The 27,536-nt window shown below is 38.6% G+C and overlaps 1 protein-coding gene across 3 annotated transcripts in view; it reads left to right on the forward strand.

Annotated features, from left to right (window-relative positions):
* The window catches only part of SLC24A2 (solute carrier family 24 member 2), a 105,140-nt gene that overhangs the window by 69,172 nt on the left and 8,432 nt on the right, over nt 1–27,536 (forward strand). For 2 of the 3 annotated variants that reach the window (XM_088054246.1, XM_088054247.1), the window contains exons 5-7: nt 11,011–11,106; nt 12,740–12,825; nt 25,945–26,076. In XM_088054246.1, coding sequence (XP_087910372.1) covers nt 11,011–11,106; nt 12,740–12,825; nt 25,945–26,076 — 314 coding nt within the window. Of the gene's footprint in view, nt 1–3,566; nt 3,618–11,010; nt 11,107–12,739; nt 12,826–25,944; nt 26,077–27,536 lie in introns of all 3 variants that reach the window. The other variant, XM_088054248.1, reaches the window with a different exon arrangement.

Genomic DNA, 27,536 nt, shown 5'->3' on the forward strand with positions numbered 1-27,536 from the left:
CTTTCTGGGGATGCACTTGATCTCCCCTGTCAATGTAGGTGATGAAGAAATTAAATAAGACTGATCTCAGAGGGACACCACTTGTTGCCAGCGTCCATCAGGACTGAGACCAGTTCACCACTACCCCCTGGATGCAACCATCCAGTCAATTTCTTTTCACTAAACAGATTCATCTCTCTCCAATTCAGTGAGAGGGAGCATGAGGGGATCATACAGAAGTCCAGAAAATTGACATTATTCTTTGTCCACTGATGTAGTCACTCCCTCATAATAGGTCACTAGGTTGGTCAGGCAGGATTTTTCTGTTGGTCAAGCCATGCTGGATGTCTTGAATGTAATTTGAAATCACAAATAACATAGCCCCATTAACCAACAATATTTTTTTGTTTGCTTTGATGAGGTGTGACACCTACAAACACAGCAGAGAACAGTAAGTAGGTAGTTAGACAAAGTTGCTGTAATCCTTCAGGAATGTCAGACAGGGTTACCAGGAACCTTCTGTTCTTTTCTAGTGTAAAAATATGCAGAAGGGAACAAATTAAGTCAGTGACTCTGTTGGGGATCAGCTGTTAAGCTGCATCTCTGCATCCTCTTTGTTTCATGTGACCAGCAGGGATGTAGGTACTGGCTGTCATCCAGTCTGTCTACTATGACCTCACCATGGGAATTGCATAGCATGTTCACAAAAATGGAATTGTCAAATTTTAGTTGTATTGAATTTGGGGATAATTTTTGAAGTACCCTTTTCAATTCCATTTCAAACAAGCTTACTTCTAAAGCTGTGAAATTTTTACAAAATAACTTTTTTTTTTTTTTTTTTCCTGAAAAGTACTTAGTTTTCTGTTTACTTAAAGTCGTATTAAACAGAATGTATCTTGGTATGGTATAACCGGAGAACTCAAAAAACAAAGAGCAGATTTAGTCCAAATTTTACAGCAGAAGTACCATATATTGGAGGCAGACTGTATAGAGGCAGATCTGTCATGCTGCCAAGAAAGCATGACCTAAGTAATCTTAAAACCCTTAAATATAATTCATGTGAGTACATGCAGCTGTTTTCTGGGATCATTGTAGTGCATTGCAGTCAGTGAGCTGATGATTGTATAAAGTGTTCTACTCTGAGTACAGGACTATAAGATTTGGAGAACATAATCTCACCAGCAAGATTAGAGTTTTCCTGGAAATTTACTAACTGCAGGAATTAACCTAGTTTAATCCTTGCTCTGTTGAATTGCTGAAGTGCCCAGAACATGATTATCATCAGCATCATGCACTGTCATGCATCACCTTGTTTCTCTTCTTTTTTGGTCTCTGTAAGGTCAGATCAACCCTTTTTTTTCCTCCCTGTTTGTCTTTTATCTCTCGCTTCAGATGGGAAGCAAACAGATTTAAATGGGATTGCCAGTGTGTGAATGTCCTGCCTTGCTGCCACCCTGTTATTTTTGTTTGAGATTTAGAATTCACAGTTGTTGTTGGTTTCCTCTGAAATCTCTTCTGCTTCATCTGCTGAGTCAGAAGTCTCATGCTATTCTGTTAATTCTCAACCTTGTAGCTTGCATGGTGCAATGTTCTTCTCAACTTCATTCATGCAGTCCTCTGCCGAAGTTTTGTTCTCCATATGCCTTCATTCCTTTATTTACTCTTACACTCCTTTTGGCAGACTCTTTCTGGCATATGTGTTCCAGTTCTGTCCTCAATCTCCAGTGAATGCCTCAGCCCAGGTTCTAGCAAAGCAGGCCACAGACACATGAAGGCAAAGATCAGTGAGAATAAGTATAAGCAAAGATAACCATAGAATAACCATATATAACCACAGAATCAGTGAATACTGAGCCCTAATTAAATAGGACAAGTAGTTCCAAATGCTGTATTGGGGAAGTCTGTATTGACATTATAGGGAGGTCTTTCCAGGTAAGGAAATTAATCTTTAGGACTAAAATTAGGGTGGAAGGGCAATAGCTTCTTACATGTACTAGCAGCTACAAAGATTTTGTTGCAAGTCTAAGAACACTTTTACAGAAGAGCGTATGCATTCTTTATTGCTGTAAGGCAATATATTCAATTCTGTCTTTAAATTACGTTTTTCTTTGCTTTAAGAGAGACCTAATGTCCTATTCTGTTTGGCTTACTTATGGGCAAGTAAGACACTGCATTGTACTAGCAAGAATATATGAGTACTTGCAAGTTTCTTTACAATATACCCATGAAAAATCATTACAATCCAATCATACTTACTAGATATACAACAGTTATAATATCCTGTGTGTTTTAGTTGCCTGGCATAGGGCATTCTCTCTCTCTCTGTGCAAATGATGTGAGATTCCTTTTTTTTTATTTTTTAAATGTATGTCTTAAAGTGTCAGAGTTTATATCATCACAGTACTTTACAGTTAAAAACTAATAGCCAGGCCTCTACTGAAATTCACCTTTGTGAAAAATTTTTGAAAAATCATTATGCGTCATCAAAAAACAAAATAATTGGATATCACTTTTGCATTTAATTGCTTGAGCCATTTCATAAATATGAAAAGAAAATATTTGCAAAGAAAAAAAATCCTCAAATTGTTAAGTATCCATTTTTTAATGGTTACATTCTCTCACAGTTGGATGCTCAGAAGCTCTGTTGCTAAACTTTACATAAAAATGATGAGTGGTCATCCACAAATTCTTCAGCCGGATCCTTTACAAATTTCCTGTTGAGCTTAATTTCCCATTGTCCCATTTTGTAGGTTTATATTAATCATTGTGCTGATACATATAATAACATATATGCCAAATGTAAAGAAAAAAGCACTTCAAGAAAAAGAGTGTAAAGCCAAAAAGTAAAAAGTAAGAAAGAAGTAAAAAGGTAATTTCATGCAAGATTGTATCACACCGAAACAAATAGTAGTAGCCCTACAGACCTGGAGACCTCTGCATTCCATTCTTTTTTCTGCCCTGATAGAATATAGTACTGCAATATATTCAGATAGATTTAATGATTTAATTAATTTAGGTCTCATATTACCTGATGAAGCAAGTAACTTTTTTCTGATTTCACAAGTGACAAGAAAGTGGTTAAATTAAGTTGCCCCTCTAAAGCCAGTCAAAATCAGCACTGGTATCAAAACAGTGTTCAGGAGAAAGCATTATGAACAGTTCCTAAAATTATGTGTTTTGAGACTTTCTTGTTTAATTTGGATACAGAAGTATTTGAATATCTGACCTGGGGAATGATAAAAGAGCTTAGCTTGCAAAATTACCACTGTTTAGGTACTCTCAAGGTTTATTATCTTTTCCCAGATGTAAAGGCACCAAATTGTCAAGAAACCTGAAAAGACTAAATTTTAGATTTCAGTGCTTCTCCTACATCTCCCTTTAGCAAGTTTAACACTTTAGCTAAAGTCAATGACTTGTGAAATTTTGGAGGGGGAAAGCAGTGCCATTTCTGTAATCTGTGTTTCATTGTCCTAGAAAATGTTTTGCATAATCACTGTTCCAGTTTATTAAGCACATGCAAAAAACATGTACATTTCTTGAATGTCTGCTGGTTCCTTATCTCTGTGTCTTTTACTGTGATGTTATAGAGCTTGGATCATATGGAAACCTAAAATATTATGACACAATGACTGAAGAAGGTAAGAAATATTTTAGAATTGTTTGTATGAGCTTTTTTTGAAGCCCCCTGAGCGCCTTTTATGTGTTTACATTTTCCTTTGTTTTTCTTGGTCCTGGTTTCATTTTCTCCATTTTTGAATAACTCCTTTTTGCATGTCTTTATTGATGGCTCAATCAGTTACGACTCTTTTTTCAAGCTTTTCAACATTTCAGTTCTTCTATTTCAGGTAAGGAAATACTATGGGCTGCCTTTAGCAAAGAACATGTGCAAACCCATACTTGGAAATTATATGACACAGTATAACATAGATTGCAGGTGCTTATTTGATGCCATGTTTTACAATGCATTCAAGAAGAGGAATTAATTTATGGATTTTTCAAATCACTCAGAACAATTGCTAAGTGACTTCAGTTTACTGTCTTATTGAAAAGTAATGAATAACCTTTAAAAAGTAGGCGTGTTTAATCCTGGGTTATTAATTGTATGCTTGATTGCAATGCAAAAAATTTGCAGTTTGAAATCCTCATTCTAGCAATACAAGAAGGAAGCAATTAGGGCCTGAATCAGGGCTCAGTGAAATCTCAGGAAATTTTTCTGCTGACTCAAAGGCATTGCAGTTCTATCATACTAATTCAGGAAAGCAGTTAACTCTCTACTAAATTCCCAACACATACTTTTCATCCTAGTGCGGTCAGCATTTCTACAATTTGGAATTATCCCTGAACTGAGACCTGATTGTCTGTAGGATCTAGGCCTCTTGCCCAGCTCTCTGATTATAATGTCAGACAGATGTTTTCATTATATTAAGTTTAGAAATTAGCAGCATGTTTGGGGATGGGGAAAATCTTGAGGTAGAGAAGTTAGCCACCTACTCCTATTTGTTTTTAATCTTGGGAATTTAAGACAAATACCGTAATTCTCTCTTTTTAAAAACACAGCTGCTTTCTAGTGTTGAGTAGTCTTGAAGATTTTAAGAGAATCTTCATTACATGACTTCCTCATGATCGCTTCTCAGGGAGGATGGAAAGTGAAAACGTCTGTTTCCCTCTTTCTGCATCTGCTGTTGGTACACCAATACCACCATCCGGTTCTGGGGCTGGCTGTGGCAGATGGTTCCATGCACCTTTGCAGCAGGTGTTGGAAGATGCTGTTTTCATCTGTGGTGGGCCTGAGCTCCAGTGGTAGAATGATCATGCCTCGCTGAGCTCCATTGCCCATATTAAGCGTCTGGTCCACAGAGGTGGCACCAATATAACAAAAGATGTCTTAAAGTAGATATTAACAGGCAAACAGTGGTGTCTATGTTGTTTAAGTACACCTCTCAAGCACTTGTAAGGAGCCATTAACCTGGGCCACTCAGATATGACTTCCAGAGGTAAAGCTTTTGCAGTATGTCTTATCTCAGTCTTCATTACAATCAAAATGAAAAGGTAACTCCTCATTGTAGCCTTAATCGTGGGTATGTTAAGGTTTTTATTTTTTATGGTGAAATATTTAATCTACTATTTCCAAAGTAGCCTTCTGAAATTCATAAATACTCCATTGACATCTAAATGTAGTTATTTGTAGGGAAACACCTGTTGCAGTATAATACATACATATATGTGTATTATTACTGTGCCTTTGCAGAAATAATGCTTTTAATATTCAATGTCATCTCAGAATGCATTTCTCAATAATAAATAATTCAGGACCATACTGTAGCAACAGGAAAAATCCAGTAGCAGAAATAAAAAGGAAGCTCTTTGCCTTTAGAAACACTAACACTGACAAGAGTCTGTGATGCAGTTTACCTTCTCAAAAACAACCATCATCATTTTCACTTGTCTTTCACAAAGCAAGTAATGATTAGTTTATCTCAGAAGTTGTATTTTGATCAAAGTGAACTATATTTTCAGCTTTCTGTTTGGATTTTCAGAAGTTTAATTGCTATCACTCTGCATCACACTTACTTGCATTACCCATTTTCTTCTTCCTCTTGTTTTTTTTTTTTTTTACTGAGGTTTTTGTACCTTTTGCACAGCAACTTAGTCACAGGAACACATAAATCCAGTTACAAATACATTGATTTTTTTTTCTGACAAAATATACCCTTATGTACAGCCCTCACACCTGAAGTCGAGATAGGGAATATTCTTTCAGTCCTCCAGTGAAGAAACTCAGGTGCATTTATTCTTCCTGCTGCATCAGAACAATCAGGGACAAGAATTAATGGTTAAGCTATAATACATGATCAGATTCAGCCTAATGGCCAGAGAGCCATAGTGTTCCATACATTAGAAACTGATTTCTGTTGTTTTGATTTTTTCTCTTTGGTCTGAAAGTGACTTTAAATTAATTTTAGATTAATCAGATCAAACTGGGAGAGTAAATGTGCCCTACAAGACGAGAATAGAGGCTCACTGTAATCTTGTGCTCTACCAATAGCCTACAACGTGACAAAATAGAATGTGTTTTCATTTGATACTTCTGCCAAGGAGAAAGCATGTAAGGTGGATTTCTGGAATTGATTGGTAGTGACTCACTAGTTATGTTCCACAGCAGGTCATAACAGAATTAGTAAGTACAGTTCAGAGTGCTCAACAGCCACAGATTTGACATGTTCAGACTCATAAAAGCTCGGCTATAGCTATATAGATGCAGTAATTTTCCTTTGATCACAGACTGAAAACAAGGCAAGGGATAGAGTCTTGAATTTTTTAAATGAGTGAATTTCTGAAGAACTGTTTTCACGTCAAATCAGATATTTTTCTGACCCAGGGAGTCTCTAGACTGCAATTTAGTTTGTAGATAAAGGATTGGCTTTTTAATATATCCTTTATCAGGAGGAGAATCTCTGCCAGCTGATGTCAGCTGGAGTTACTCATGCAGATCAACGCATATCTACATTATACAATACTGATTTGTTTGTATCTGTTCAAATAAAAACAATGTAGTTTTAAGCTACCTTCTTTGGTAATCATCTGGCCTTGATCAGCTCTTCCTTCTACCACATTCTTTGCAAACTAAAATGAGCTGCCAGTTCTGGTGGGGTTTAGTGAACGTAGATTAACTAAGAATTTTCTGTAGCGATCTGTCCTATTTTAAGGCCATGGAAGCATGCACTGTCATTCACCAAAGCTCTCATTATACCAACTGTTGTGAAAATCTCTGTTACAAAGACAAACCATAGGACTGTTCCAGAGGAAACATAAGCACCTACCTGCTAGAAAAAAGAACAGTGACATTAGATTCCTATGCTTCATTTAATGACCCCATCTAAAGATAAGAAAAAGGACATTACAGAAGATCTGTGCCTAAGATTGACCTTAGTGGCTTTCTAAAAATTGGAATAACATAGATATATCCTCAGCTGGTCCTTTTTCTTGGTGGCTCTGTGCTTCCCCTTCAGTGAGCAAGTTTTGATTTGGTTTAAAGGAGGAAAGTCTTAGAAAAAGGAGGGAGGGACGGAGGGACGGAGGGGGCATTGCTCTGCTGTTTTTTTACATTTCACTGTCTTCATGTAGGTGGGTGCTACTGCTTTGTCAGTTTCATGTTTTTGATAGCTAATAATGCTTTTTAATAATTTCCTTGCACTTTTGTTACCTACATTGAATGAACCTAATGGAAGGTAATGATGTTAAATAATGTAAACTGAACCATGCATCTACTGAGAAATAAAAATAAAGCAAAACACATATTCCATTTCAAATGCTGATTTTGACTTCTGTGACAGTGACTTACAGCTGTTGAAGAGTGTCCTGAATGAAATGGCGTAACTTAAAATTGTTAAAGGTCAGTGTCAGAAATTCTTTCTAAAGATGCTGGGAGGTTTTTGTAACTGTGAAAAAATGGAGGACACATTCAATTAAACTAACCTAAACTGGTGTGACTCTCTGTGAAGACATTTTCTTTTCAGTTCAATAATAGCCATATTTCTCTGTTAAAAAAACCTACAGAGTTTCATACAATCTCAAATGAAATACTAGAATATCCTTAGGATCTTCATCGTTTTAATTAACCTCTAAAACTGAACCCTTAATTGGAAGGTCCTACACCATCTTGGAATAGGTGGAGACATGGGTGGCTCCACAGATATTTTTCAGAAAATGTCTCAGCTGCATCATGTTCATTGATTGCATAAAATGAATTTGTATATATGTGGCATCACAAACTGAATTTTCAAGCATATAAAGCTTAGTTGGAGTCTTAAAGCTAGCACAATCCTTTAGCAAGATGAAATTATATTATACCTTTTAATATCTACTCATTCTTCTGGATAAGCTAAGTCATTCTTTTAATTTTTAAGTGCCCCTACTCTTTCAAAAGAAATTAGGAACCACTATGACTCAGCATTTTGGCTTAAAATATTTGGGGATATGATTTGTATTTTTCCCTGTTTTCTTCTTTTTTATCTGCTCTCCAAAAAAATTCTCATTCTTTCTATCACTCTTTCTTTAACTCTTTGTTACTTCTTCCCTTCTAACTAGAATTTCTGGTTCTACCCTGTGCAGTGAAATAATGAGATAAATAATCATATTATTTATGATTGTGTTCTATGCTTAAATACTATTCTGCAGGCGTTTTACTCTAGGTGCCAAGAAGATAATATTTGCAAAATATTGTGAATTGCTTTTTTTTTTTTTTTTTGGAGCATGATGTGTTTGTGAAAAGATAGGGACTTCAGAAAGGACAGTAATAAATATTTATAAATAAAATCTTAATAAATATTTGTGGTATTTTTATTACTTTCCAAGTGGTTTGCTGTCAAGAAACTAGCTCCATTTCACAGCAAATGATAGCTGGTAGTCCCTGTGAACTGCTCATATGTTTCTTCACGTACAAAAGTGTGGGTACAGGGGTTTGAAGCTTCTGTTTTAAGGAGGGAAGACAGGATTTCTTTCCTGACTAATGATTTATCCTTGTGTGCTTGGAATTTCTCCAAGTTTTTAGCTTGGCAACAAGTGACTGTTATCCAAATAACTGAATTAATTAATGACTTCTTACTTTTAGTTTCCACTGATAATCTTTTATATAATTCCATTGAAATATCTTCTGATCTTAAGTCTGTGCTGGTTTTGCTGCAGGGACCCAACAGTTTTCAATGGAATTTTTTAACTGGAGATGAATAATTAAAAGAGCTACAGGCCTGTATTGTCATAGTATTTTGAATTAGAAAAATGTGCTGTAAAATAGCCACCAGTTAGACTTCTAAAAAATATTTTAAAATACTAGAAGTGCAATTACAATCAGGATAAATCAGTAAAGGCATATACATCAACTTTCTACACATCATAGGTTGTCATAAGATGTCCAAAGAGTCCTTATATAGAAAGATCTCTCAAGGCAGAAAAAGGTTTTCTTTCACTTGGTATTTGACATCTTTGACATTGCTGTGTTTTAATGTATAATTTGGAGACAGTGGTCAATAAAGAGTGACAAAACTTGGGACCTCTGGAGAGTGTGTTGCCCCAGAGAGCGTAGAGGTTGAGCTGCATGGTTAACTTCATGGGAGACAAAAAAAAATCCACCTAGTAGGTTAAGAAAAAAATTTACCTTTACGAACTTGATATTAATATATCTGAAGTTATCTGAAGATTTCTTCTTCCCCGTTAGAATTACAGAATCTCAGAATATGCTGAGTTGGAAGGCACCCACAAGGATCATCAAGTCCAACTCCTGGCCCTGCACAGCACTATCCCCAAGAGTCACACTATGCGCCTGAGAGCAGTCTGAAGGCTTCTTGAGCTCTGTCAGGCTGGTGCTGTCACTACTGCCCTGGGAGCTGTTCTGGTTTCCAACCACCCTCTGGGTGAAGAATCTTTCTCTAACACCCAACATAAACCACCCCTGACTCAGCTTCAGGTCATTCCCCCAGGTCCTGTCACTGGTCAGCACAGAGAAGAGACTGGTTCCTGCCCCTTCCTTTCCCCTCATTAGGGTGTTGGAAGACTGCAATGAGGTCTCCCCTCAGTCTCCTCTTCACCAAAATGAACAAACCAAGTGATCTCAGCCACTTCTCATACAGCTTCCCCTCCAGATCCTTCACCATCCTCCTCTTCCTCCTTTGGATACTCTCTAACAGTTTGATGTATTTCTGATGTTGTGGCACAACCCAGAACAGCCCCCAGCACTGGAGGTGAGGCTGCCCCAGCTCAGAGCAGAGCAGGACAATCCCCTCCCTTGCCTGGCTGGTGATGCTGTGCCTGATGCCCCCCAGGACAGGGTTGTCCCTCCTGGCTGCCAGGGCACTGCTGGCTCATGTTCAGCTTTCCACTGACCAGGACCCCCAGGTCCCTTTCCCTGACACTGCTTCCCAGCATCTCATTTCCCAGTCTGTCCATACATCCAGGATTGCTCCATCCCAGATGAAGAAACCAGCACTTTCTCTTGTTGAAATGGTTGGTGATTTCCCAAACCTTTGTTGAGGTCTCTCTGCAGGGCCTCCCTGCCCTCAAGGGTGTCAACAGCTCCTCTGAGTTTTATATCATCTGTGAACTTGTTCAATATCCCTTCCAGTCCTACATACAAGTAATTTATGAAGATGTTGAAGAGCACAGGGCTGAGGATGGAGCCCTGTGGAACCCACCAGTGACAGGTCCCCAGTCTGATGTGACCCCTTGTGCCTGACCCATGAGCTAGTTGACCACCTATCCCATGATGTGTTTGTCCAGCTGTGGGCTGCACATTTTGTCCAGAAGGATTCTGTGAGAGACAGTCTTGGAAGATTTACTGAAATCCAAAAAGATCACATCAATTGGTTTCCATTGATGAGCTGGGTGTGTTATCTTGTCATTAAGGGAAATCAGGTTTGATAAGCAGGACTTTCCCCTCATGAAGCCATGCTGGCTGTGATAAGTGACTGTGTTGACTTTCAGGTGTTTTTCAGTAACTCCCAGAATAATCTTCACAATTTTACCAAGCACTGAAGTGAGTAGAAGTCGCAGACACATAGATGAGTCCAAAGTGACAAAGCTGACCACATTCACTATAACGAGTATGGTCAATATATGTGTTAATATGAAATTCTATTCTATGGTATTACTAATTGAGAACTGAAACTCTTTGGTTTGTTTATGATATCTTGATTTATGTGTATTCGTCTTCTGCTTCAGCTAAAATCTTACACTAGCATGTTTATAGGTGGATTTTTACTGACTTCTTCCAAAGAAAAATCGTAGCTTTTGTTTCCAATTTCTTGTTCTGTTCGTTGCTGAGTTCTCAAAAAAAAATTCAGTTTTATTTCCACAAAAAAAACCCAACAAATCACCAGCCCTGTATATGGGAACATGAGATAGTGTTTAATAGGGTATTTGTTGTTTGAGGAGGAATTGAAATGATTATCAGCAGTGATCTGTGGAGCCTAAGGTATGGCAAATAAACTTTGCATCTCAAAATGGCTGCATTGTAATAATGACAATGTTTTCTTTTAGGAAAGTTCAAGGAAAGGGCCTCAATTCTGCATAAGATTGCCAAAAAGAAGTGCCAGGTGGAAGACAGTGAAAGGCAGAATGGAGCTGCTAATCATGGTGAGTGCAGCATTACAGATTTATCACATGCTCCTGATAGTATTTTCATTGTTTTATTTTGTTTGAAAATTGTCAATCATTACTTTCTCCTACATTACATATGCTATTTTAATAAAAATACTCTGATTCTCTGTACCAAAGAGTCTGAGAATTATGAGTGGGACAGAAGTTAAATGCAATCATAGAAAGCCAATCAAGGCATATAGAAAGTCTTCTACAACATTGAAAAGAAAAATCAAAGCTGATTTTGGTTATGTAATGAAGTGACAGAGAGACAAAACTTCCTTGCAGTATATACAAGAAAATTTAATTAATTTACTGAAATTCTCCAGTAGAACATGTGCTTTATATGGTACACTCTTGTCACAAAAAGTATCACCTTCATATTTAAGATTTGATTTGTCTGTATACTACTTGCTAGAAGTCTTTGAGGCCCATCTGTGCTAATTGTGCAAAATTAACTGACTAGGGTTTGCCATTAAGGCAAGAATTTATATTTTAGTTCCAAAGTTCCTATGCTAAAGGAAAATCTGTACCATGAAAAATCTGGTTTTTCTACCTCATCATATTATCTGCATTAGAAAACCAGATACAAATGTGTCAAATAAAATCTGAATAATTTTATTATTACTTGACACTTTTTCTGACCTTGTGTTATGTTTACATATTATTTGTTTCCAAAATCAGGCAGTTGGTTGGGACAGTCTGTTAATAAACCGTAATGCTGACTGCGGGGTTAAGAGACAACACACATATACTGAAATAATTACAGATAGTCTGGCAGTCTGCTGTGGCTGTGATCTCAGATTTTTAATTTAGAAGAATCTCAGGATAGCAGTAATGTAACTAGACAGCTGTATTTACTTCTATGCACAAGAGCATACCATAAGGCATGTTGAACTTGAGTAAGGCATTTCATATTGCTATTCCCCATTTGTATTGTCCAAGGGGGGTTAGGGCCATTGACACATTTATGTACTACATACTTATGGAGGTTACTGCTTACAGAATTCCAAGATAGTCAAAGTAAGAAAAAATTTTTAAAAATTTGGCATCAGAAACCAAAGGCCTAACTTCATCCCTTAAACTCATGTGGAAGTTCAGCACAAGGACTACAGGATTCTGGTTTAAAGATCATCCTCTCTAATTAGATGTTATTACACCATCTGTTTACTCTTTCCCACATTTTTGCATGGAAGACAGCAGGATTATGGCTTGGAAGCAACTTTACTAATTGCAGGGGTTAGTGTGTTAGAAAACTTACAGCACTGAATGTATCCCCTCACCTGTAAATGCAGCACAGTGCATTCTATAATGTCAGGGGTGAATGCTGTACGTCACTTTTTACCTGAAGTATTACACTCAGTTCATTTAGCATAATCAGAGAGCTCTGAATATTGCAATGAACTTAAAAATTTATTGGAATGCAACTCACTGCTTATAACATTTTTATTGAAAATGTATACCAGGCAATTTTTTCTCTCTCTTTTAACACAGATGTTGGTTCAACTTTAATATTTGATAATTTGCTCAGACTGAATATATGATAGCTATTTCACTAGTATATTTGTAATTTAATGTTCTGATCTGTTGTTTTCCTGCTCTTATGCTCTTATCCATGGATGATCCACAGAGAAAGGTGCAAAAGTGGAAGTTGCAGTAACACCACCAAGTGATTCAGGACCAGTGCAGAATGGAATCGCCCATAATGTTGAAGAGGTTAATGCCTTTTTTTATCTTTTTTTAAATTCTTGTGTTAGTAAATATATTGCATGCTTGATTGTGCTTTTCACTGAAAGTGAATATCTTAATAGAAAGGAGCTGACAGTATGAACTGTCTACATAATATTTAGTTTTCATTTACAACTGAACTCAGTGTACAGTTTGCCACGTATGAAAGATCTTGCCTTCTGTTCCTGCCCTTCGTTGTAAGGTAAGGTGGGAGTCTGGAATCTATTCTTTTGGGAAATGTATTTTTACAGGTAAGATGTTTGCAGCCCTAAATATAGCTAATAGAAATTACTTGTCACATTGCACAAAACCTGTTCTCTTAAGAAAACCTGTCAGGATGTGCCTCATGGAATAGTCAAAATTCATTATGAAGGAGGACCTGTACACAAACTTCTGCATCCTGCCTTCTGTTACCTTGCTTCATATGATTTTTTTCCCACTGAGATTGTTCAGTGAAAACAATGAAGATAAGGCAATCTTAAGCAATTACATATCACAGCAATGTCCACATGCTATCAATTTATATCGCAATAAAACATTTCCTAGGCTTGTTCAGAAATCTGAAAGGTCAAGGAGCTTTATCATTTGAGATAAAGGCTTCAGTTTCAAGACACTGCAGGAGAAGAAGGGAAAATTATTGCAAGAGTACATTACTCAGCAATGTGAAATTCCTTTCATCTCCCTTTGGACAGTTTAAATTTGCAGTGATGCACGCTTTGGAACTTTTATGTTAATTTCAGCAAGTATTAGGACATTCTGAACAATGATTTTTATGTATGAGATGTAGGAGACATTATTTATCCTTATCTAAATGGCACAATAGAGCAAAGCGAGGAGGTTTGTAACTGGTGGAGGAATGAGTCTGCAGATTTAGCTCCATCAATCTGAATGAAAGGATTTCAGGTATCTGCTGTTAAAATAAAAACTAGCAGTCTCCTAACAGCATTTTGAGATGGTCCATGCTGGATTCCTCCCCAGTGGCCTTTCCAATTTTATCTTCTTCCAGTGGTATCCTGGCAGCTTTCTTAGGCTGCTTGAGTTATTGATATGCTGAAACCTATTTTGTAATTTAAAAATACATACTGGAATTTTTGAGAAGTTGCAATGAAAGTAGTCTACTCATCCATGGAACAAGTAAATAGGCTTCCATAATACTTAGGACCCTACTGTCAGGGTCTCTGCCAACTCTATTGTGTACCAGAGCCTCTCCTCAATGTATTGACAGACTTTTTGTGTATAGCTTCCTTAAACACCTTCCAAACTCTAGCATCACTCTGAAGCTAACATTGGAGGTTCAGTTTCCTTCTGTTCTGTATATTGACTTCATGGACACTAATAAGATTGCTCTCAATTTATAGAAGACAATAAAATTTGCAGGCAACAGCAGAAGCCCACCCACAGCATTTCTGTGACCCTTTCCATTGATGAATTAAAATTTGAAGAAGGGAAATTGGTCATTGCACTCCTAAGCCATCTTTTTAGCTTTTCCAAACTTGACCTTGAGTTTTGATCTTTTTGTAACCAAGTGTCTCCATTGTATATTGACACTATTTGTTTCTGTTTCTAAGTAGAAGTTAATCAAGTAGCTTGAAATTTTGATGATTTTTCCTTACTCTAGTTAAAAAGGAATTGCTGTAGTGTCAGAATTTGGAAAGATAGCATAAAATTGCTTCTCTCTGGTTTTCAGCTTATAGAGTCTAAAGATACAGGTTTGTGATCCATAAGTGCTGTTTTGAAAAATCCCTTAAAAAAACTGTTGGTGTCTCCATGTTCTGGTAATGATAATATAGAACTGAGAAAACTAGAGACACTGTCAATCTGGATTGACAAAGCTTCAAATATGCCTTTGGGGGAAAAAAATGTTGTCCTGAAATCTGCAGGATGTGAAGTGGATATAGTCATATAGTAGGTCATCCTGAAGCGTATTTGCTGTGATGATACAGAAGACCTGCATAGGGACCTAATTCTTTCTCCTGCATTGTCAACTTCCATGAAGTATGTTCTTCATGCTTTTCCCTCTTGCAAAGCAAGCATATCTGTGGGGTTTTTATTACTTTTCACTGATGCAGATTATAGTGTCTGGGTCTAGATCCCTAGACACAAGCATTTTGGAATATCAGTCTCTATATTGGAGCAAATGAGTACATTAAATATCCTGTGTTCCCCTAGTAAAAACAGAATATGAACATAAATCAATTTTACTTATAAATGCCCATTATTTGAAAACTACAGTGTTGAGGAAAAGGCCCTTGTGAAAAGACAGTCTCAGAGTAAGGCTACAAGAAAAGGAGAAAAAATAGCTTTCGTATTGTATTTTAATTTTCATATATTTGTAATTTTTTTTTTTTTTTAAGCATAATACTCCAAATTGCCATGATTTAGTTTACTTCTCCTAGTTTCTTTAGGAGCTTTTTAGGAACCTCTTTATATTTTTTCCAAATTATTTTTCTTTCCTCCCTTCCTTCTTTTTCAAGAAAGAAGAAAAGGCTTACACAGAGCTGGAACACCACACAAGACAGATGCAAGGACAGTGTCGAGTTAATGATTTCTGCAAGGTGTCATGACTAGGTGGATTTCACCTATTTTATTCAGGGTTTTTTTGTTTTGTTTTTAATTTTTTCATTTCTCTCTTCCAAACTCCACTGTCTTGCTTTTCCCTTTTTCCTAAGGGTTTAACTCCGTTTTTCTTACTCCACTGTCCTCCCGGGAAATTCAGCTTTTCTCTTTCTAGCTCAAGCCCTTGAGCAACAAGAAAACCTCTCTCCTAATGCTGCTTGCAGAAATTTAAAAAGGGTGTCCAGAAAATGTACCCAGCAACCCAATCATTTGAGCCAGACAGTAACACTTTTATCACCCCACTTAGCTACAAGCAGCTGCCAATGTCCTACTCTTTGATAAAACTGGGATCATCAGCTAAGAAGGACAGACGACTGTGGTCTCCTTCCCATTCCTTAGCCAGCACAGGAGGGAACAATACCTCCTCCCACCATACCATCTGTAAGACATTACTGCTTTATTTGAAGTCAGAAATTGCCTTCCTTTCTGCTGGATATTGCATCTTCCTTGGGGATTTTGTTCTACTTAGAGCATTCTGTCTCTTAACCTTTAGCAGGTTGCCACAGAGGAGAAGATTCTGTTATATAAGGCTTCACAGAGTGGTACCAAGCATGAATAAGAAAATGAAAGAAGACTAAAAGGACACTTAGTAGCTCATTAAATGTTTTATAAAGTGCCCTTCAGAATGTGATCCTTCTGAGAAGTCCAGTTCCACCCCCACCACCTTCTTAACTAGCATTTGGTAGTCGTTTTAACCTATGGCTTACCTAAAAATAGCTTCCAATCTGAAGATAACACCTTTTCCTCCCACCTACACACACACGCACACATGCACGCACATACACACATACACACATACACATGCGCACAGTTTTTCCTGTTTCCGTGGAAACCCCGCTGGAAAGTATTTACATGCCAACCATGACTGAGATTACTTTTCCATGAAAATATAAGGCAATTTTTATGTCACAGGAGGATGATGCAAAGGCTTCATTGCTTGCATTGGATTTAATCCGTTTACCTGGGCAACAGTCTGGCAAAGCAGGTTTTGCCTTCCCCACTGAAGAGCAGCAGCACCATTTCAGGACAGAGCACTGATGGGGACATATCTCCCCTGCCCTGGAATACTCATTCCATTCACATCAAATTAGCTTGGTGTGAATGTGAGTACCATTGCTTTCTCTGTCTCAGGGTATTAATCTGAGCTATGTTAAACATGACTATTTCATAGAGAGAGAGGATAGAGAAGATTAGAGCAGCCTTCATTGTAAGGCTGTGATATATTCCAGCATCCCTGGTATTTGTTTGATTCACCATAAAAAAATTATTTTCCAAAACCCAAATACTTTTTCAGTTGCCACACTTGGTCTAAAGTAAATGTCTGCATCTTGTTTGCTCATTGTAATTTGTAGAGAAGGTGCTACTATCAGAAGGGGTTGATCTTCATTTTCACAATGTTACTTTGTTGCCTACTCCACATTTTTTGCTGCTGTATACCGGTCTGACTTACTTGAAAATTACGACTGTGAAAAATGGCATGAAGACAAAGGCTTATTTTGTAGAAGTGTCTCCCTGATACCATGGTTGTAATTTCTCCTGGTAAGCTGACTGCAGTTTTGTGTGTTACATTCTGAGAATTTCTTCTCAAATTCCCTGAAGAGTGCTGGCAATAATATAGCATAAAGACTAGCATATAAGTTTTGGGAGCTGTGATTTTACTTATTTCTGCAAGTGCCCAAGAGGACTCAAGCATCAACAGGAGAATCTGGACCAAACACCTACCTGAGCTTACTCCCTCCTGTACAGTCTGCTCAAAAGGTAGCTCTTTTCAGTGAGTTTACTGTGCAGCAAGGATTTGCAGAAATTAGCTGTCCTAAGAGTATCCAGTCATAAACATAAGTCTTAGCATTCTGAAAGCTAATGCATTTAATATTACTGCCTGCTTGAATTTTACTCAAGAATTTGTGAGGAAAGATGTTGCTTTCTATCTTAGTCAACCCATAGAAATTGCATACTTCTGTACTAGCTTACTATCTCACCCTATTTGTCTTTTTTTTTTTTTTTTAATGACATGTAGGAGAAGATAAATGAGTGATATGGCTTACAGACAAGAAACAGAAGGCAGAGATTGAGGCTGTTCATAGTAGGGCTCCAGTTGCCTCTATTCTGCCTTTCTAGTGAAATAGATTAATGTGAGATGTGGCCTTCTAAATAAAAAGAAATAAACCTCAATGTTGAAAATCATTACATACCTCTGGGATAGAGAACATTTGAGATCACAATCACATCAGTTTTTCTTGACTTACTGATTGTGAAAATTTGGGTAGTACAGAGTTCATTTCCAAATGAACAAACAAGCAAACAAACAAATAAAAACCCACCTCAAAACAAAAAAATACCTGAGCAGTCTTAAGAAGCAAAGAAAGAAATTACCTCTTTATAGGTGGTGCAATTTTCATAGTGTAGCTTAAGCAAATGGAATTGCACATAATTCCTGTTTTAGGTTTCCTTTCTTCTGGAGCCCTTGTGCTATTTCTTTATTGATTAATCAGAAGACAGAATGCACAAGAAATGTACAAGCATGAGAATTTATAGCTTATCTCTTCATCTTAGATGGACTAACAGATTAATCCTCAGAATGTGGTATTTATAGTTCACATGTTACCGCTGTTATACAATATGAGTAGTTGGTGAACAGTAGCAGATTCAGTATTTCTGGTAAGTTTGAGGTGGCTCTTTGTACTTGTTTTCCATTTTCTCCTAATGTGTGGAAAAAAAGTGTAAAATTCTGTTTAATGCTGTGCCAGAAAAGTAACTGTTTTTTCTAATGTGATGTGACTGTAAGCTTCTCTGGAGACAGTGGTTTTGTGATGTTTTCTAGAAGGAGTGACTCCCTTGTGGCTTTTGCAGATGGAGTTTGCTATAAGCTGTTGTTTCTAAACAAAATAATTGTGGATGAAATGTCACTGCATGTTTGTATTGTTTACATAATGTGAAACACACCATAATTTCCTGTTTGGAAAAAAATTTACTGGGAAAATTGGATAGGTTTAGATTAGATATTAAGAAGAAATTGTTTACTATGAGGGTGGTGAGGTACTGGAACAGATTGCCCAGAGAACTTGGGGGTGCCCCAGCTGGAACTGTGGAAGTGTTCAAGGCCAGGCTGGATGGGGCTCTGAGCAGCCTGATGTAGTGGAAGATGACTCTGTCCATGGCAGGGGGGTTGCAGTTAGGTGATTTTAAGGTCCCTACTAACCCAAACTCATGTTTCTAAAATGGTCCTGAGCAAACCAGTACGTTCTTTCTTCCCTGGAATTACAGATAAGTATTTGATAGATGTTTTTGCATGAAGAGCTGTGAAATATGTTTCACAGTTTCATCCATAGTTTTTGTCCCTTTTTAATTGTTTGTAATGAGTTAAGAGTTAAGTAGCAAGAATAGAGTTTTGAATGTATGTAGATTGGTTTAAGAGTGTTTGTTACAGATGTATGAAAGAGAACGCCAAGCAGAATAACACTTCTAATCTCATTTCTTAAGATGCAGAGAGAGCATTTTCCTAATAGAGTATTCATTTCCTTATCATCATTAATAATAGTAATAACAACAATAAAATATATGCCAGGGTACCACAATTATCCCATCTAGGTGTTAGTATACATTTGATATTCAGTACTGCAAATGTTTCTATAAAAAAAATACAGTCTCAAACATCAGCAAGGAGAAATGAGGATCCTATGCATAAAGAATAAAAATAATTATGACAGAATTAGTAAGGACTTCATAGAAACACAGTAATTACTATTATATCTGAAGATGTAATGTAGCTACATCTAAATCTTTAATGAGTGGTTAAGGGATGAAGGACACAATGATGTCATTCTGTATTCTTCCAGTTGCAGGACATGATGAGGGAAGAAACAGGAAGACTCAGAAGATCAATAAATTGCAGAATTTCAATAACTTGCAGAAGATCAATAACAAGCAGAATTTTAGGAGTTTTTATCATGGATTGGCTTAAACGAATTGGGCCTGCTGATAAAAGACAAGATGCACCTGCCTTAAAGGGGCAGAGGGCTCAGATAAGCAGGGCTTATTGAAAGAGATAAAACTAGATTTGAAAGAAGAAAGAGGCATGCTAGAGATAAGCCTAGGAGTGGCACATTTATGTTTGAGCAACAGTGTGCTAGTGTTGTCGTTCAGTCTGCTCCATCATGTAGACTGTTTAGGCTGGGTACACCGAGACACATTGGAAATGTCCCTGTATTAATTCACATGGCACCTTCACCATCTCAGTGGAGATGGTGAATCAAGATCCATACACAACTGCAAAGAGCTAAGCATCATCAATCCACTAGAACCAACAGAAGCAAGCACCTGAGAACAGTCACATAGTAATTAAGGCTCCTCCCCCCAATACATGACAGGACTGATAGCCCAGCTAAAGTGCATCTACGCCAATACATGCAGTATGCACTACAAACAGGAGGGACTGGAAGCCATTGAGCAGATGGAAAATGTGTGATGCAATTGCAGTAATATAAACATGGTGGGATTACTTACACAACTGGAGTGATGCAGTAGATGGCTATGAACTCTTCAGAAGGGATAGGCAAGGAAGGAGAGGTGCTGTGGTAGCCGTATGTTATGGAGTGTTTGACTTTCTTGAGCTTGATGATGATGATAGAAGGGTTGAGTATTTATGTGTAAGACCAATAAAATTGATATCCTGGTGGGAGTCTAGTATAGACTATCCAACCGGTTCAAAGAGGAAGACAAAAATATACTATAAAGCAGCTGGAGGAAGTCTTACAATTGCTGGTCCTTTTTCTTCTGGGACACTCCAACATACCAGAAACTGGCTAGAAATATAACACAGCAGAAGGGAACAGCCCAAGAGGTTTCTGAACTGTGTGAAACATGCCTTGATGTTCCTGACACCATGGGTAAGGAGGCCAGCCAGGGAAGGTGCACAGCTGGACCTACTGCTTGTGAACAGAGGATTAGTGGGAGATGTGGTGGTCAGAGGCCATCTTGGGCACAGAGACCATGGAAGGAGAGCTTTCTATTCTCAGAGCTGTAAGGAGGGTGGTCAGCAGAACTGGCAGGGACTTCCAGGGGGCAGACTCTGGCCTGTTTACAGGACTGGTTGTTAGTGTTCCTTGGGATGTGGTCCCAAGAGGACAAGGTAGTGCAGGAAGGCTGAACATTGTTTGAGAAAACAACATTAAAGGTGCAGGAGCAGGCTGTCCACATGTGCTGAAAGAAGAGCTGTCTGGGAGGAAGACTGGCCTTGCTGAACAGAGTTTAGGCTGAAGTCAGGAGAAAAAGGAGAGTTGATGACCTCTGGAAGAAGGGACAGGCAGCTCAGGAAGACTAAAGGATGTTGTGAGGTTATGCAGGTAGAAAATTAGATGGGCCAAAGCCAAAACTTAATTTGGCTTCTGTAGCCAAAGACAATGAAATGTGTTTCTAGAAATAAAAGGTTCTAGAAAGACATCAGCAACATAAGGAGGCTTAAAGACAATCTCCATCCTTTCTTGGATACAATGGGAAACGTTGCAAAAAGGAATAAGGGAAAAGCAGAGGTATGGAATGCCCTTTTTGCCTCATTCTTTAATAGCAAGATTCATGTCACCAGGGTCAATCAGGCTGGAAGAAAAGGATGGGGAGCAGAATGAAGCCCCCATAATCAAAGGGGAAATGGTCAGTGACCTGCTACACTGCTTAACACACCCGAATCTCTGAGGCTGGATGGGATCCACTCAAGAGTACTGAGGGTGCTGATGGAAGTGCTCACAAGCCACTTAGCATCCTTTACCAGCAGTCCTGGCTAACTAGGGAGGTCCCAGTTGACTGGAGTTGGCAAATGTGATGCCCAGCTACAGGAAGGGTGGGAAGGAGGATCCAGAGAGCTACAAGCCTGTCAGTCTGACCTCGATGCCAGGGATGGTCATGAAGCAGATCACTCTGAATGCCATCACACAGCATGTGCAGGATATCAAGGGGGTTGGGCCCCACCAGCCTGGGTTTCCAAACACAGGTCCTGCTTGACCAACCTGATCTCCTCCTATGACAAATTGACTTGTGTAGTAAATGAGGGAAAGGCTGTAGATTTTGTCTACCTGGACCTTAGCAAAGCATTTGGCACCATTTCCCACATCATTCCTCTAGAGATACTGGCTTTCCATGGTGTGGATGGATAGACTGGGTGTGGATGGTTCACTGGGTAACAAACTGAGTGGATGGCAGGGCCCAGAGAGTGGTGGTGAGTGGAGGTAAATCCAGCTGTCAGTCACTGGTGGTGTTCTCCAGGGCTCTGCACTGGGGCCAGTCCTGTTTAATATCTTTATCGATAATTTGGATGATGGGGTCGAGTACACCCTGTCATTTTGCAGATGACACAAGTTGGGTTGGAGTTGATCTTCTGGAAGGTAGGAAGGTTCTTCAGAGGGGACAGACAGGCTGGATCCATGGGCTGAGGCCAGTGGTATGAGGTTCAGTAAGGCCACGTGCTGAGGCCTGCCCTTGGGTCACAACAACTCCATGCTACAGGCTGGGGAAGAGTGGATGAAAAACTTTGTGGTGGGAAAGGACCTGGGGTTAATTTAGTCTAGATCTCCAGAGGTCCCTTCCAGCCATCACACATCATCTATTCTATGATGCTGTGATTCCGTTCTGGCCAACAGCAACAAAACACGAGCCAGCTGTGTGGCCAAGAGGTCCAGTGGCATTCTGGCATATATTAATAATAGTGTGGCCAGCAGGACCAGGGTAGTCATTGTCCCCCTATACCCCTGGCACTGATAAGGCCACACCTCCAATCCTGTGCTCACTCTTGGGCCCCTCACTACAAAAAAGACGTTGAGTTGCTGGAGTGTATCGAAGAAGGACAGTGGAGCTGGTGATGGGTCTGGAGCACAGGTCCTGTGGGAATCAGCTGAGGGAAGTGGTTTTTTTCAGCCTGGAGAAAAGGAAGCTCAAGGGAGACCTTATTGCTCTCTACCACTGCCTGAAAGGAGGGTGTAGCCAGGTAGGGGTCAGCTTCTTGTCCCAAGTAGCAAGTGACAGGACAAGAGGAAATTAGCTACCGAGTCATAGCAGGGAATGAGTTTTAGAATGGAGATGGGTAGGTAGGAGCACTTCAGCTGCCCTAAAGAAATGGAGATCTTTGCACAATGATGGTAGGTGTGTCATAAAGTGAGTAGATATTCTTTACTTCTGTTAGAGCATGTGGGGGTCAAGGCAGATACCAGAAGGTATCTAAAACGGTACCATCATTTATGTTTTGGCAATTGAATTCCTGGGTATATATCACATAATAGTTTAGTTTTCTTCTTAGCACTGCAGAATGTAATCATACTGAACATTGCAAATAGGGAGTTTTCATGGTACAGACTGAAACAAAACTGTATTTTCAGGATTAGCTTCTACAAACTGTGATAGTGCATACTCAGTATGTACGTGGCTGTAGCCACAGACAGCGCATGCAATCTCTGCCATAAATCTGTGCTGAGTCATTTTCTGTCACTGCTGCATAGTCCACAGCATGACACTCACATTTGTCTTCTTTTAGAGCTGCTGAAATTATTTCCCATTCTTTTCTTCAACATCAGTGGATAATTCAGTATTGCTTTGAAATTCATGGAAGTTAGATCTACAAATACTCTGAACTTCATTACTTCCACTGATTTTGGAAGGTCAGCATTGAAAATCAGATGCCAAATCTAATTTAAAAATTAGGAAATTAATATCCATTCTGCAACATCTGTAATGTATCCTGGAGTTAAGCTAGAAAGAAAAAGTGTATTTCCTGCACTGTGAGCTTGTGTTTGGTCTTATGTTTTGGGGTTAGTTGTCTTGGGGAAAGGGATGATGTAGGACAACTGAAGGTGAAAGATCTTGAACAGATAGGTCAAGGTTTCTTAGGAGACATCTAGCAATCTCCAAAAGCAGTTCTTTGTGGTTCTTTGCTACAGCCACTCGTGTTGCCTCTGTGCTTATGCGCACCCAGAGGTGTTTGACACAGACATGAGAATAGAGCAAGTCCCAGTGTTGAACTACAGTGCGTACTGGTACAGTGTTGCATGAACCAACATAGGCATTACTGTCTAGATATTTTTAAGACTCATATGCAAGCTCAGAGTAATGTAAAGTTTTGTTGTGATTAAATGTAATTGTTAATCATGGCTAATCTCTAAAAATGGCAATTCAGGAAGTACTTTGCCACTCAGTGCTGTTTATGCAGCAGTCACTTAGAAAGCTTTATTCCAGCTGAGTTGGCTGATTGAATTACACATAGGCCATTCAGAAAGAGTTACCTAGGCAACCCTTCAATTGGTCCTTTTGTGCTCCAATTTTTTCTCAGTCATGACATTTCAAAGCTGAGCCTGTGTCTCAGGTTGATTTTCCCACCCCAAAAGCATCTACCAGAATGGAAGATGAATGGATTTGGTTTTGGGAAGTAGCCTCGCAAACTTCTCCTCCAGCACAGCTCCTCTAAAGTTGGCTTCAGTAGTTTTCCAGCAATGAAGTATAGTATGTACACTTCAGTGAAAAGCTGAAAGCCAAAGGCAAAAGCTAGCCTCTTAAGCTGCTCAGGAGCCTCTGAAGTACTGCGTTGAGTGCTAAAAATTGTGCTTATATATTTTTAAATTTTTTAAAATTATTATAACCATTATGACCTGTTCACTTTACTGTTGTCATACAGTTGTGCAACTTGGGAGTTTTACAAAGTATAGGGCATAGCAAAATATTGTCCTCTGTTGACATCAACACGTAACTCAAAAGTAGCTGCAACTTGTCAGTGTGTCAAGAGGTAAACAGGAATTTGCTTCCAGTCCACTGATGTCAGGTGATACCTTCATAGTGAAAGATCCCAAGCTAAGAGCTGAGCTTGCTTCTGTAGGTACTGATCATTTCAGGTAGTTGAACAATTCAGAAGTTCATAATAGTGGAATAATCAAGACCAATTCTTCAAAATTGGCAGTAAGTAAAAAAAGTTATTAAAGTTATTAGCAGTATCAACATGTGGTGACATTTCATCAATAACTCTTTTGCTTAGAAAAGAACAACTAGTTTGGTCATTTCAATGATTGCTTCAAATAGCATTGTCATAAGGTTTGTATAAGCAGTCTTAATACAGGGCAATAACTGAAAAGAAACCAATTATAAATCTATAGGAAGAGTAACATGCATGTTGTGGAGAGATCTCAATTATTGTCCTTTTTTCAAAAATAAACCCCAAGAACACGACCTGAAAAAGTCATCATATACCACCCACGTTGTCAAACAGTTTTCACTGGGTGCTCTTTTTCAGACTTTTTTAGCTTTCATTGAGCTCTCTAGAAATCTTTCCACAGTTTTAACAGTGTTTGCATTACACACATCTATGTGAAAGTATTGTTCAAGAGATTTTTTCAGTTGTCTGATTCTGCAATTTATATACAGTTCTGGAGACATCACCTACCTATGTTAACAATTTAAAAGTGATTTTGATTCATGAGTGCAAAAGGCTGAGTCATGCCCACTACACTTGCTCCATTTTGTTAACAGAAGCAGTCTAAGGAAAGAGAAGTGTGTGGCAGCCAAATGTTTTCTGTCATAGGAGAGGGTTCCTACACACCTACTCTATAATAGGGATGACAGGTGGGCAGCTTTCGCATAAATTGAGACTAGGGACCAATGTGAAAATCAGCGACGCAAATTGGAGAAGAGTGTCTTCAGTTTTAGCACCAAGTTGTTAGGAACACTCCTGTGTTGTGACTGGTCTGTACACAAGAGTCTTTGGATAGAGACAAGGAGAAGCCCTTTCCTTGTGTGGACAATCCAGCAACAGTCTTGGGGTCCGGAGAAACTGGGCCATCTCTGCCCTTTCTGGTTTCACAGTTTGAGTGGGCAGAGCTCTGAGCAGCCCAGTCTTACCCCAGCAGAGTAGCACTACAGCTCCCCAGGTGCCTGAATTACCCTCCCTCCCTGCAGAGAACACAGTACATACAAATATATATGCATATATATTCAATAGCAAAGTTTGAAATTACTCACAAAAGCTTAAGAAGTTAGATACATGTATACATCTACACACAGTAGGCATAAAGGCATATATATATATATGTATAGGCATAAAGATACGTGTGTGAGAGTGTGTGTGTGTGTGTCTACACATTTTCTCTGTCTTGTCTGTGTGGCCAGGCTTGATGCAGCTCAGACACATCTCAGACACATCTTATCCCCTGACTAGACTAGCCCACATCCCAAGGGAGAGCCATCCCAAGGAACACTTGTCAGAGACACCCTGTGCATCCCAGGGGGCCAGCCACGTTGTCAACAAATGGACAGCCTGTCCTGTGCTGTAGGGATACCTCACAGTCCGGCCAAAGTCTTTTTTAGTGTGTCCTAGCTAACATTGCTAGGTAGGTGTGGTGTAAATGCAATGTTTTCAGACCCCATAGTTCTCCCTGAAACACAGTGCTGTCCTTGAACTCTTTTTGAAATAATTCCTATCTTCATTCATCCACATTGATAATCTGCTCACTGGAGCTTTTCTTACAGAATGAAGATGATGAGGAGGAGCAGCCTCTCAGCCTGGCCTGGCCTGAAACCCCACGCAAACAGGTCACCTATCTTCTTGTGTTACCCATTGTTTTCCCACTGTGGGCTACCCTGCCAGACGTCAGAAAACCTGTAAGTAACTGTTGTAAGTCAGTGTGTTCTGCAAAAAAGGGTGGTACTCTAGTTAAATGCCAAAAATGAACCAGAGCTATTAGCTTTTTAATTATTTCTTCTTTGAAGAGGTCACAACATTAGTATTCAAATCTTCAAATCAGTGCTTATGAGCAACTGGTTGGTAATAGCTCTATAAAGATTATAATTTGTATTCACTTATACTTCATGACATAAAGTGGATGGTCTGAAAAATTCTTTGGGGTCTTCAGATTTGTATTTCTGAATCTCTGCTGAACATATGAGTGCTGAGTATCTGCTGTGCCCTAAAGGGTATGACTGGAGGGATTTTAGACTGTCTAAAATTTTTCTGTAGTTCAGACATAAATATATGCATTTCTCTTAAATATATGTTCTATTAGACCTTTCTCTTCTACCCATAATCTTGTCATTTTCATACTAGGATGAGAATCCATAAGTCCTTTTGTATATAAAATACTTGGTAGTTTTGTCCTAAAGACAGCTTGAAGTAATATAAGACTGACAAGTTACCAAGTCTTACCACTTTTCTACAAATAGACCTGACTGGGAAAGCTCATGGAAAGTAAAAGAGTGTCAAAAGCTGAAGAAAAAAAAAATTAGTGGTGTTTTAATCTCTTTTCCTTTCTGGATCAAAATGGGTTTAAAACTGCTGCAAGAGAGGCATGCACAGCATGTAAGTTTATAAATCAACACCCTGAATTCTTTTTTCCTGCTCACAGACAGTGAAAAAGCTTCCCATCCCACATGCTGAAAAACTGCAACTCAGTGCAAGAAAGAAGCTAAAATAAGATCTCTGACTTGTTTTTAGATAAAAGGTTCCAGAGGCTATAAAGTGATGATTTTCCCTTCTTTCCCTTCTAACACTTTTTCCCTTCCCAATCTTCTAGCTTTCTTTTTCTTAAAAATTCCAGAAAACTCTGGAAATCATTTTTGTCTCATAACACATAGAACATACTACATTAATTTCAAGATCACTTATTTCTGAATTTTTGCCCTCCTTTTACCATTCAAAACCATTCCAAACCATTCCTGAAATTTTTTTCATATTTTGATCTAAAATGAGCAAGAAATATTTTGGGGCATTATTTTGAGTTTTGAAAATCTGAAGGTAATATAAGAAGACCTCTAGCTTTATCCAATATTCTGCACTGTACAAATGAGAACAGTTTTGTAAATAATAGTTTTGGAAAGTGAGTATCTTGACAAGTTGCCTGCAACTGTGTGATGCATGTGATTATTAGCACTAGTACCATTCACAACAGAACTCCATGCTGACATCCAGCAGCTAAAATACCCTGCCATGCCACGAAAGATAAACATACTTGTATGTGCCAGATAGACAAGTGGACAACAGAGTTTTAAGACTCCATTCATGGAAAGGAGTAGTTTTTTCTACAGAAAAAAAAAAAAAATGTTGTTTGTAATTACATGTGGATTAA

This window comes from Pseudopodoces humilis, chromosome 4 (assembly GCF_049639895.1).
Source record: "Pseudopodoces humilis isolate 2021_Gansu_Grassland_sample_001 chromosome 4, ASM4963989v1, whole genome shotgun sequence".
NCBI lineage: Eukaryota > Metazoa > Chordata > Aves > Passeriformes > Paridae > Pseudopodoces > Pseudopodoces humilis.